This window comes from Eptesicus fuscus, chromosome 15 (assembly GCF_027574615.1).
Source record: "Eptesicus fuscus isolate TK198812 chromosome 15, DD_ASM_mEF_20220401, whole genome shotgun sequence".
Taxonomy (NCBI): domain Eukaryota; kingdom Metazoa; phylum Chordata; class Mammalia; order Chiroptera; family Vespertilionidae; genus Eptesicus; species Eptesicus fuscus.
In genome coordinates, this window is record NC_072487.1 from 43,076,102 (window position 1) to 43,088,630 (window position 12,529).

General features: G+C 43.0%; 1 protein-coding gene across 5 annotated transcripts in view; it reads left to right on the forward strand.

Annotated features, from left to right (window-relative positions):
- Positions 1-12,529, forward strand: part of LOC103286511 (TLE family member 4, transcriptional corepressor) — a 163,989-nt gene that overhangs the window by 134,327 nt on the left and 17,133 nt on the right. For 4 of the 5 annotated variants that reach the window (XM_008142048.3, XM_008142049.3, XM_028146273.2 and 1 more), the window contains exons 9-14: positions 4,832-4,951; positions 5,951-6,004; positions 6,501-6,653; positions 7,821-7,953; positions 8,303-8,496; positions 8,988-9,064. In XM_008142048.3, coding sequence (XP_008140270.1) covers positions 4,832-4,951; positions 5,951-6,004; positions 6,501-6,653; positions 7,821-7,953; positions 8,303-8,496; positions 8,988-9,064 — 731 coding nt within the window. The remainder of the gene's footprint in view (positions 1-4,831; positions 4,952-5,950; positions 6,005-6,500; positions 6,654-7,820; positions 7,954-8,302; positions 8,497-8,987; positions 9,065-12,529) is intronic. The other variant, XM_028146281.2, reaches the window with a different exon arrangement.

Here is a 12,529-nt window from a genome sequence, read left to right on the forward strand (position 1 = left end):
TTGGTTCAACGGGTCAGCCTCCCAGTTACCTGAGGTGGACGCTCTTGGTGCACCCCTTTTTAGACTGTGTGTACAGCCTTGTAGTTAAGTCTTGATTGTTGTTGGTGTCATTGGGAGGAATTGACCTCCAGGCCAATTGGCTGTGAGAACCCGCTGTTATCTATACAGGAAAAATTGCTGTACTGGAGACACGTTTATGGGCCGGGACTTGTTCCAGTAGGGCTTTGGCGCTCACTGAGTCTGCCTCTTGAATGTGTCCCGTATTCGAGTGGTTGAAATCTGGTGTCGTCTCACACCGACCACTAGATGCCCTCGTTTCTGGGTCTCCAATCGGGTGCAGGTCAGCTACGGTCTAAGGCCACTCAGCAGGAGTTACAGCAAAAACTGCAGTTTTCTCCTCTTTGCTTGAGTGGTTTTGGAGCAGTCTGACTGGAGCTGCAGTTTATTTGGTTAAGCTGCCACAGGACAGGCCATTTATATGCAAAAGCTGCTGTGTGGAGCCTGGGCGGGTTTGTAGAATATGCGGGGCAGGTCTCAGGGTGGGGCGGGGTCTCAGGGCGTCACTAGGCTAGGGCGTGGCGAACAGCAATGGCTGCTAGTCTGCCTTTTCTGCCTTTCCACGTTTCCAAGTCCCTGCATCCCACGCTTCAGCGCAGTAAACACTGATTGCTGGGCGCACCTCTACAAGAAAGTCACTCTCACTTTCCGACACGATGGCCAAGAGTCCAGCTTCTCCCCATAGGTGTCTGGGTCCCCCGCGCATCCCCAGAAACTGGATTTCAGAGTGATCAGGAGCTTATCTCCCTTAGGGTTGGAAAAAAAGCCGCATGTCCCGTTGCCCGCCACCAGCCCAATTCACGCGCCGCCGTACCTCAGCCCTTCCGCATTTGTTCTTTCTTTTTCCTTCTTAGTTGTAAATTTACCATTCAGCCAGCTTTCCCGTGGTTCTGGGTGGTAGATGCTTTGTCTTTTAGTTGTATATTTGAAATTGTTGTGCGCGGCGCAGTTTAGTTTTTTAACTTTGCCGCCATCTTCAGAAATTTTGTGTATCTTTATAAATGTTAATTATTACTAGCAAACTAAAATAAAGGAAAAAAGTACAAGAGTTAATTTTATTATTTTTTATTTTATTTATTTAATTTTTTTGTTTAAAGTATTACAAATAGTAGTACATATGTCTCCTTTTTCCCTCATTGACCTCGCCCCAGCCTCCTACCCCCCGGCACATGTCCTCACCCCATTCCCCTCCCTACCGTCCAGTGTCTGTGTCCATTGGTTGTCCTTACATGCATGCATACAAGTCCTTCGGTTAATCTCTTACACCCCTCCTCCTCACCCCTGCCTTCCCACTGTAGTTTGACAGTCTGCTAGATGCTTCTTTGTCTATGTATCTATTTCTGTTCATCAGTGTATGATGTTCATTGTCTACACTAATAAAAGAGAAACATGCAAATTAACCATCACTCTGTTACACCCACAAGCCACGCCCACCATCCAATCAGGAGCGAGTATGCAAATTAACTCAACCAAGATGGCGGCCGGCCACAGAGCTAGCAGGAGGCTTGGGTTTCCCGGCGATGGAGGAAGCCAAGCTTTCCACCCGCTCTGGCCAGCCCTGGCCTCCGCTCAAGGCTACAAAGTTTCAATTATAAAAGATAAATAAATCTCAACAAAAATGGCTGTGGCCACGGAGCGAGCAGGAGGCTTGGGTTTCCCCAGCGATGGAGAAAGCCAAACTTCCTGGCCTGCCCTGGCCTCCACTCAAGGCTTCAAATTTTCAATTATAGAAGATAAATAAATCCCAGATCCCAAGGCCTCGGCTTGGGTTGCTGGGTGGCGTGGCCAGCCTGCAAACCACCACAGGCCCCTTTCCCAGGCTTCCCCACGCCCCAAGGGAACCCCCACGCTGATCCGGGACACACTTCAGGGCAAATTAGCCGGCCCCCACCCATGCACCAGGCCTCTATCTATCTAATAAAAGAGTAATATGCAAATTGACCATCACTCCAACACACAAGATGGCCAGCAGGGGAGGGAAGTTGGGGCAACCGGCCCTGCAGGGAAGGGCAGTTGGGGGGGACCCAGGCCTGCAGGGGAGAGCAGTTGCGGGGGACCAGGCCTGTAGGGGAGGGCAGTTAGGGTTGACCAAGTCTGCAGGGGAGGGCAGTTAGGGGCAAACAGGCTGGCAGGGGAGCAGTTAGGCATCAATCAGGCTGGCAGGGGAGTGGTTAGGGGGTGACCAGGCTGGCAGGCAGAAGTGGTTAGGGGCAATCAGGAAGGCAGGCAGGCGAGCAGTTGGGAGCCAGGGGTCCTGGATTGTGAGGGGGATGTCCGACTGCCCGTTTAGGCCCGATCCTACCTCGAGGGGTCCCAGATTGAGAGGGTGCAGGCTGGGCTGAGGGACACACCCTCCCGTGCACGAATTTCTTGCACCGGACCCTTAGTATTCCATAAATGAGTGAGATCATGTGATATTTATCTTACTCTGACTGGCTTATTTCACTTAGCACAATGCTCTCCAGTTCCATCCATGCTGTTGCAAATGGTAAGAATTCCTTCTTTTTTACAGCAGTGTAATATTGCATTATGTAGCTGTACCACAGTTTTCTAATCCACTCATCTGCTGATGGGCATTTAGGCCTGTTTCCAAATCTTAGCTATTGTAAATTGTGCTGCTATGAACATAGGGATGCAAATATCCTTTCTAATTGGTGTTTCTGTTTTCTTGGGATATATATATCTAGAAGTGATATTACTGGGTCAAATGGCAGTTCCATTTTTAATTTTTTTGAGGAAACGCCATACTGTTTTCCACAGTGGCTGCACCAGTCTGCATTCCCACCAGCAGTGCAAGAGGGTTCCTTTTTCTCAGCATTCTCTCCAGCACTTGTCATTTGTTGATTTGTTGATGATAGCCATTCTGACAGGTGTGAGATGGTACCTCATTGTTGTTTTGATTTGCATCTCTCAGATGATTAGTGACTTTGAGCATGTTTTCATATGTTTCCTGGTCTTCTGTATGTCCTCTTTTGAAAAGTGTCTATTTAGGTCCTTTGCCCATTTTTTGATTGGGTTGTTTATCTTCCTTTTGTTAAGTTGTATAAGTTCCCTATAAATTTTGGAGATTAAATCCTTATTGGAGATAACATTGGCAAATATGTTCTCCCACGCAGTGGGATTCCTTGTTGTTTTGTTGATGGTTTCCTTTGCTTTGCAGCAGCTTTTTATTTTGATGTAGTTCTATTTGTTTATTTTCTCCTTAGTTTCCATTGCCCTAGGAGTGGTGTTGGTAAAGATATTGCTACGACAAATGGCTGCTATTTTGCTAAGGAGTTAATTTTATGGAAGACCTTCACTGAACAATTTTCTGAACTGATGTGGATGTCAGGCAAGGATATTCTTGTGGTGATTCTTTGTTTTTCCTAGAACAGTTGTTCTTATCTCCAAGTATTCTTGCCCTTTAAATCAGCCCTTTTCGACCTCAGGTTGGGCTAACTTGGCACTTGGAGTCTTGCGCTGGTGCCTACTGAGGGACTGGCTCCTCAGGCCTTTTCAGTCCTTCCTCAGCAGGTTAGCCCTGCACTCATCCCTGAGCCTTCTCTTACACCTCATCTTTATGTAGAGCTTTGGTTTGATCTTTCTGAAACTGAGTCACTAGCCACTTAGTTCTTAAGGTTAGCTCCAGTTTTTACCCATGCTTTCTTTACTTCTTCATCAATGGGTTTAAACTCTCATGCCATCTAGATGTGCCCAGTAACCACTTGGCCTTAATGGCAGACAGACTCATTCATTCTATGTGCTTCAGATCTTGTCTGTGGTATTTGTTTTCTGTGTATGGGACTTCTCAGGTTAAGAGCTCTTTGGAAGAGCAGAGATGACAGAGGTGACATGAGCTCATACAGATTGCCCCTGACCTTGATCCCGAGGGAGGGACCACTTTCCTCCACTCCCTGGGCCTAATGGGGTTCCTGGGATTCCAGAGAGAAAAAGGAGTGGGGTTATAATAATAGTTTTAGGAATCAGAAAGGAAAAAAGTGTACTTTTGCAGGTATAAGTTTTATTGTTTTGTTTTAATCTGTCACTGCATCTCCCAAGCCCTTAAGGTGTGGGATGAAGCAAAATTCTGTAAATTGTGCACATGATCATCATATTAGGATGCTTAAATCCCTAGAGTACCTCTCCTCCTTTTTTCATTGAACTACTTATTATCTCTCAGTTTGACCTCTAAATTATTTAGTTTTTCTGTAGAGCCTTAAAATACTGACTTCCCATTAACCAGTCAACTTCAAAAAAAGAAGTCTGCCTTTTCTTCCTTTTTCTCTTCTATTTGCCTCCTTTCTCAGTTCTCTAAAGCTCCTTTAATAGTTTAATATAAGCAACTCCTTTAGACAAAGCCATTCTCTGTCTTTGGAGTTTGCACTATTCCCTGCCTCCTTTTTATTCCTCTGCTCCCTCTCTCATCTCTGATTCTGTCTTGTTTTTTCTTGCTCCTTTTCCCTTTTTCTTTTTTCTCCTTGTTTTTCTCTCAATATCTGTTTTCTTTTTCCTTTCACTTCTCTCTTCTATTTCTTGTTACCAGCTTTGCAAGTGTGTACTAATGAACAAAAAGGAGATAAAGTCTCAAACGATAAAGGACTTGTATGCATGCATTTAAGCATACCCAATGGACACAGACACTGGGGGGTGAGGACACGAGTGGGGGGGAATAAGGGAGCATTGGGGGGATAAGGACACATATGTAATACCTTAATAAAGAAAAAAAAAATTAAAAAAAAAACACACTGTTTAATGGCTGATGGTTTCTCAACCCTGCTTCCCTTTCTGATTTCAGAGCTCTTCAGTATCCCCGTCAGCCAGTTTCCGAGGTGCTGAGAAGCACAGAAACTCCACAGACTACTCTTCTGATAGCAAAAAGCAGAAAACTGAAGAAAAGGAAATTGCAGCTCGTTATGTAGGTTCATTCACCTTTGCTTTGGGGGAGGCCAATTTACCTTGCTTTTTATCTATGGCCATGTTACCCTTTAACTGTTACCAGCCAAAACTAGAATACAGGATAACAACATCCTAGGAGGAAGTGGGGGGGATTTATTGCAGTCAGAGTTTTGTCTTAACTGATTAGCCTGAAGTCCTGTATGGGTGCCGGAGTGCACACATGTATGTGACAAGAACAGAGTGCTTTATCTGGCAACGAATAGAAAACTTGGGTATTCCATATAGATGTATTTGTTTTCCTCCATATATTTCCAGGTGGCTGAATTTTTTGTGGTCAGCTAGAAATGTTAAAGAAAAATATAAAATCATAGGAAACCTATTACAATGTTTAGATGACCTGTGCTGAGGAGTACAGAAAGTCTATGGCCTGGGACTTTCAGAGACATCCAGTATGTCCCTGGCATTGGTTGACACTCATTTTTCTTTAGTGACTGGTTCTTTTGGTCGCATAGTAAAGGGAGCAAGCCGGATGGGACAGGGATGGAGGCAAGCAGTCCCCACTTCACCTCCTGTGATGATGCCTAGCAGGACTGCAGGCCTGAGGGACAGACGGCGGGTGGGGGGCGGGGGGTGCTGAAAATAAGGATTTTCATCTGAAAACTGCCAATTTTAAAATTATGGCTACTTACCCAGTTTTTTTAAAAACACTAACAGAACACATCATACCCATGTGTAGGCAGATTCAGTGTGGGTGTGCCAGTTTGCTGCTGATACAGTAGAGTAACAAGGAAGCTATAAGCTTCAATTTTTCAAACTGTAGAATGGAATCATCATACTACCTACCTCAGAGCTTCTAGCATGAGGATTAAAGGACATAGTACACTGTAGAGTGTTTAGCATTGTTTGGTACAGTTCATTTTTATAAAACATGACCAGTTAGTCTGGACTTAACTAGTGTGATTTTTTTTTTTTTTTTTGAACTGGGGGAGGAGATAATACTTGTCACTTGTCAATACAGGACAGCGATGGTGAGAAGAGTGATGACAACTTGGTGGTTGACGTTTCCAATGAGGTATGTTTACGGCTCATTTAACTTCCTATTTTTACCCAGCTTTAACAATGACTAGTGTCCTAACAATTGGTATCTGCAATGTTTTCTTAATTTTTTAAAGGACCTGCTTTATATTTACTTGGAAAATTTGCGTATTACTGACTTTCTATGTTACCGATGCTTGTTATTGCGATTATTTTCTATGATGTGCGAGTGTGTTTTGCTACCACCACAAATGCACACCAGAGCTCTGTGTTAGCCCATAGATCTTATTGACAAGTGGCTTGCCAATTTTTAGGGTTTGGATTTTTGTTTTAAATAAATACTATAAATTTGTAGTATTTTCTTTGACCTCTATACTGAATATTTTCTTCAGTGATTCGGTGACTCTTATCTATTCCAGAACATTTTGCATTTCTAAGCTATTAAATACTTACAGTTAGAAACGTCCACACCCAAGTACTCCAGCATTGTGAATATTCTGTGCTGCATTAATACCCGAGATGTTACTTTGTAGGATCCCTCTTCCCCTCGAGGGAGCCCAGCACATTCCCCCAGAGAGAATGGCCTGGACAAGACTCGCCTGCTCAAGAAAGATGCCCCCATCAGCCCAGCCTCAATTGCATCCTCCAGCAGTACTCCTTCCTCCAAATCCAAAGAACTTAGCCTTGTAAGCAGTTCACCATCTTTCTCAGTGTTGCTATTTCAAGATGGTTGGGTTTGACTTTTTTTTCCTTTTCACATTTTTCTATAGGACATTTATTTCCAAATGTATGTATATGTTCAGCATTCAAGTTTAATTGACAAGCATTTTTGGAACAGATGGGTTTACCGATTTGTCAGTGATGGATATTTGTCTTGTGAGTCTTTCGGCAAGGCGAGAGTGGGAGGTGGGGACATTGAGTAATACATGTCTTAGTGAAGATGAAGAAATGCACACTGGGGTCACAGATAATTTTGTCACATGTGGCTTATGGTAAGTTTAGTTTTTGGCATGGATGTGATTTTGTTGCTAGTTTTGATTGAATTACAATGCTATATATGACTGCAATAATTTTCCTTTTCTATCTAAAAAGTAATCTTTCATTTAAAAAAATCCACCTTGACTCACACTACAAATCAGAAATGCAGTTGAAACTGCTGGCAAGTCAGGGTGATCTCCTCATAACCCCTTCTGTGGCTATGCAGTTAATTTCATTTTTTTGTGGCACCCTCCTTTTTCCTCACCTGTTATTTCCTTGTAACATAACATTAACAAGAACAAAAGTACAAATTTAGTTCTTAAGTAACCTTTTGAATTCACTGCTAAAGGAAAGAAAATTCATCAGTTTTTCTGCAAATTAATGGACTATGTCTGACAGAGAGCTAGATTAATTTTTTGTTGTTTGTTTCTCTGGCCTTTTTGCCTTTTTGTAATGGCAACTCCTCTGTGCTGATCTGTATGATGACTCAGGCTTGGATCTTTTCTAATGGGATCTGTTAACCAGGAAGTCCCATTGACTTAAACTATCCACCAGGAGCCCAACTCAAACCATTCAGTCTTAAAGCCACCAGCAAGTGATGGTCATAGAACGCATGACCTGTTCGCTTCTATAGGACACTCACCAGTTTTCTGGAAGTGGTCTTCTTGACTCTAAATTCAGCTTCCTTGTTTTGTGGATTCGGGGAACTCCTTTTAGCTTTCTTTAATTAATGAAAATAAAGGCTCATGCTGAAGAACCTTTTCCTGTTGTTTTTTTCTTTACCTTCTTTTAAAATGTAAAACATCATTGTTTTTAAACATAATTCTTAAAACTGTGTTCTCATTGCCAGTGTATCTTATTGCATCTCTTGTTAGAATGAAAAATCTACTACTCCTGTTTCAAAGTCCAATACCCCTACTCCACGAACCGATGCACCCACCCCAGGCAGTAATTCCACTCCTGGATTGAGGCCTGTACCTGGAAAACCGCCAGGCGTCGACCCCTTGGGTTAGTAAAAAAAAAAAGTTTTCTCCATATTTATATGTTGCTTGTTTTTTACAGAAATTAAAGCAGCTTAAAGAGTGCAGTTCTTTAAGCGTATTAATAACCAGCATTTATTGGCTGTTTGACAGAGTTATTTAACCCGACCAGGCACGATGTCTGGCACATAGTAAATGTTTAGTATAATAAAGTGAATGAACGAACTCTGATGAAGGCCTGAATGATTTTTGAGAATATTAAAATAAGCTTATTTGAATCATCGATCCTATTTTTAATGTATATAAGAATGTCTGACTTTATCATTGTTACCTGTGTTCTTTGTTTTTCTCTTTCCTCCTTCCATCTTTGTCTGTAGCTTCAAGCCTAAGGACCCCAATGGCAGTTCCTTGTCCATATCCAACCCCGTTTGGGATCGTGCCCCATGCTGGGATGAATGGGGAGCTGACCAGCCCTGGAGCCGCCTATGCAGGGCTGCACAACATCTCCCCGCAGATGAGTGCTGCTGCTGCTGCCGCTGCCGCAGCCGCTGCCTATGGGAGATCACCAGTGGTACGTCTGTGGGGTTTTTACAAAATAAACATTTCAGAGCACAGAGGATTATCATTCATGTTCTTTTAATGTGGTCTGTATAACTTGAGTTATTTATAGTGTGTATTTATAAATTAAACTATATGTAATTATATCATGAGATCCATTTTTTTTTGTAAGTGAGGGAATTTCTTTTTTTATTTTATATTCCATTTAAAAAAATCGTAATTCTATCAAAGTATAGCAAGTATTTTAATAATTTTGTGAGTGCTTCCTTTCCATAATAAGCATGAATAATTAGTAGTATATTTTTATGTATGTGCCACTCCCAATTATGTTACCTTGAAATCATAAACATCCCATCATTTCATCAATAAATATCTAATTCCGTATGTTTCTAAAATGTTATTTTTAAAGAATCTGTCTCCTAGGTTTTAGAAAAGATATTGAGTAAGATGAAATGAGTAAATGTAACTGTCTGTTTTTATTATTTTGCTTGCAAAAAAATGTAGGTTGGATTTGATCCACACCATCACATGCGTGTGCCAGCAATACCTCCAAACCTGACAGGCATTCCAGGAGGAAAACCGTGAGTACCTCTGTCCCCAGCTCACTGTGCACCAGGCCCTGGGCTCTGTTTGCCCTTTAAACTTTGGGCACTGCTACTAGACAGTGTAGGGCAGTTCCCGCGGCTTGCATTTTTTTCCTTGCGAAGTATTTTCCATTTTCTCTTAGCATAAGGAAAGAGGTAATGAGGTGGGGTTTGTGTTTTCAATTTAAAATCTTGAGCTGCTAATATGAAAATGCAAATTGCTGAGGCATCTCCAGCAGTCAGGTTTTCTCTACGTCTGTTACTGTTTTCGAGGCAATTCTTTTGTTGCCTTAAAAAAAAAGTCTCATATGTAAACCAGGATGCTCAAAATTTGAGCATGTTGGGAAAAGACATGCCAGACTTTAAAGGCTGAAAAGAAAGAAGTGTGGTTTTATGCTCAATTGTGTTTCCGGAAAAGGTGGCTTGCTCTGTTGTCAGCTGGCTTCTTGTCTTGGGAGCTGGGTATTTGGAGTCCCTCTATTCACAGCACCCCTTGAGTCATGAATGCGAAACCTGTACACATCATTGTTCCAGCCTCTTGTACATTCCGTTCTTGCCATATCTCATTCCACATCCTTCATTTCAATCCAGTATAACTTTCAATTAATATAACCGTAGACAGGTCTCTCTATTTGGCTTCATATTCCCAGATACAAAGCATCTACACTAATAAAAAAGAAATATGCAAATTGACCATACCTCCACGACGACCACCAGCCAATCAGGAGTGAGTATGCAAATTAACCCAACAAAGATGGGTTAATTTGCATACATAGACGTGGAGCAGCCGGGCGGGGCAGGATGCCTGCTATGATGGGGAGGGCGGGGGCGGAGGGAGCTACAGGAGTGGTGCTCCAGCCGGAGCGAAGACTGAAGGCTCTGGCTAGAGTGAAGACGGAAAGTGGCGGCCTGAGCGAAGGCCTGGGTCCCGGGTGCTGGAGGAAAACTGGTGCCAGCAGCCAGGGGAAGGAAGGCCTATTCTTGCACAAATCTTCGTGCAACATGCCTCTGGTTTACTATAAAATAACACTAGCTTTTCCTTTAAAATCCCAGCTCGCTTCCTCTCTTTTGGGAAGCATCCCCTCAGGCCCTCTCTACGTTATTAGTCCCATGTGTTTTCTATCCTCATTGCTCTTTCCACTGGCATCCTGTCACCTATACACACCATATACATGCTGCTTCCCCAATCACTGGTGCTTTCTCACCTGCCCTCTGCTTTCCAAACTTGGCCCTTAGTAGCAGCCGAATCCCCTTGGCACAGAGGCCTCCCTACTGGCTTGCCTCCTTGGGGCATTTGCTTTCTCTGGTCCTTCGTGCACATTCAGGTCTTCTGTGGCCTATTGTCTCACTTCGGGTCTCTGCTAAGATGTCACTTTGAGTGTTCAGCCCTGAACACTATCTAAAATAGATAGCATCTATCTAAAATAGCATCCTGCTCGCCTTTTCTCCCCATCATTGTTTTTTTGTTCCTTGCCATTTTCATACTTGTCTATAGCCATTATCTGTCTCTCCCCACTTGAATGTAAGTTCCATGATAACAGAGCAGAAGAGCTCTTGGCTGTTCAGTTACAGAAGTAGCTCCAGTGCCTAGAATGTTACCTGGTTCACAGTTGTTGATCACAATTTATACCTATTGGATGGATGGATGAAAGAAAGAAAATATGTGCCAATCTCTCCCTTTTCTGACTTCCCATTGCTTAGTTATTTACTAAGTATACACTCAGGGACTGGTCACCTTTTTATCTCCTATGTGTTCTCTTTCTCTCCCCAAGTTGCCTGCCCCTCAGTCTTAAACATTCCTGACCATGACCCTTTTCTTCACTTTCCACCTCATACATCAAACTCTTGGTTCTTCCTTCTGTAACTTACTGCTTTATAGACTCTTTTCTGTTGAATCAGACACGTGCTGGCTCCGTAGTCAAGTTGCTCAGTAAATATTTGACTGATTAATAAGGGAGGCAAGACAAATTAGACTTCAAGTTGCTTGAGAGTTGAAGGTATAATCAATTATCATAAAATTCTGTGTACGTATGTGTGTTCTGCAAATAATTGTTTACTGACAAATCTTGTTGACCAAGAACTCTGATGTATTTGAAGGTGAAAAGTTTGGTCTATTGCAGGCAGTGACTAACAAGGTCAAAGGATTAGTCAAATAACTCAAATACTCATGAGTTCTGTATGAAGCTGTGGGGATGGAGAGGGGTCCCTTAGGGAAGAGGCATCGTCCAGTGTTCAGGTACTGCAGTCACTGCTTAAACAGCAGTTGCACCCACAGCTGTAGTAAAACGACCAGAGCAGATGAGGTGGTGCTTCTCTCAGCTGCTGCCCAGCGGCTCCCTTCCTTCCCCCAGTCTTGACTCTCAGTATTATAAACATTGTGAAAGCCTTTTAGAAGGTTTGATGGGTTGGAGGATAGTTGAGAAATTTTGTTCCTAGGAGTGCTAAGAGTCACAACTAATGTAATTGGCAGATGACCCCAGGAATCCAAGAGAATGTGGTATGGTCCACAGAGTATGGATTCTGGAGTGAGACAGATGCAAGTTCGATTCTAACTCTGCCAATTTACAATTGTGAAGAGAGTGACTTTGTTCAGTTTTTTAACGTTGTGAGCTTCAGTTGGCTTATCTGTAAACTAGGGCTTGCATCACCAGACAAGGAGGATAGGATGAAATAAGACAATATGTTACATGTTTAGTACTATGTTTGATACAGAGTGGCTATTCACTCAACTGCAGTATTATTTTCTGTTTAGCTTTGCCCCAGGGTTTTACCAGTTTTTCAAGCTCATATTGTAGGGTGCAGAAGTGGCCAAAGAAGTTTAGATTGAGTACATTAAATTCCACATTCCTGTTATTGGGATGTCTTTCTATAACAGGGCATCAAGGCATAAATTCACATTAATTTATGCGTATAGAGATAATATACTTTTATTATAGACTAGAGGCCCGTTGCATGAAGATTCGTGCAAGAATAGGCCTTCCTTCCCCTGGCTTCGCTCCCAGCCACCCAGGAGCCTGCAAGTCCTTGCTCTCGGCTGAAGCACCACTCCTGTAGCTTCCTCTGCCCCCCGCCCTCCCCCTCATAGCAGGTGACCCGCCCCGCCCGGCTGCTCCGCGCCTGCATATGCAAATTAACCACTGAAACAGGAATTTTGGGGGTAAAATAGGACAGGTTTAGGAAATACTAGAAATTTTGGAAATTAAGGGGACCATGGAGGAAGCACAGGGCTGCAGAGCAGCAGAAGGTATATTTCCATAGAATTGGGGAGCTGGAAAGCTGCAACATGTACATTTCCATAGAATGAGGGCGCTGGGAACAGCAAAAGGTCTATATTTACAAAATAAAGAGAAGGAAGCCCTTCATTCAGAAGGAGAAGAAGAAAGCCCAAAGGGAATAGGAAAACAATAAGGAAGGAGGGGGGAGAACCTCAAATATCCCATGAGAGGTTCAACCTTTGAGCCC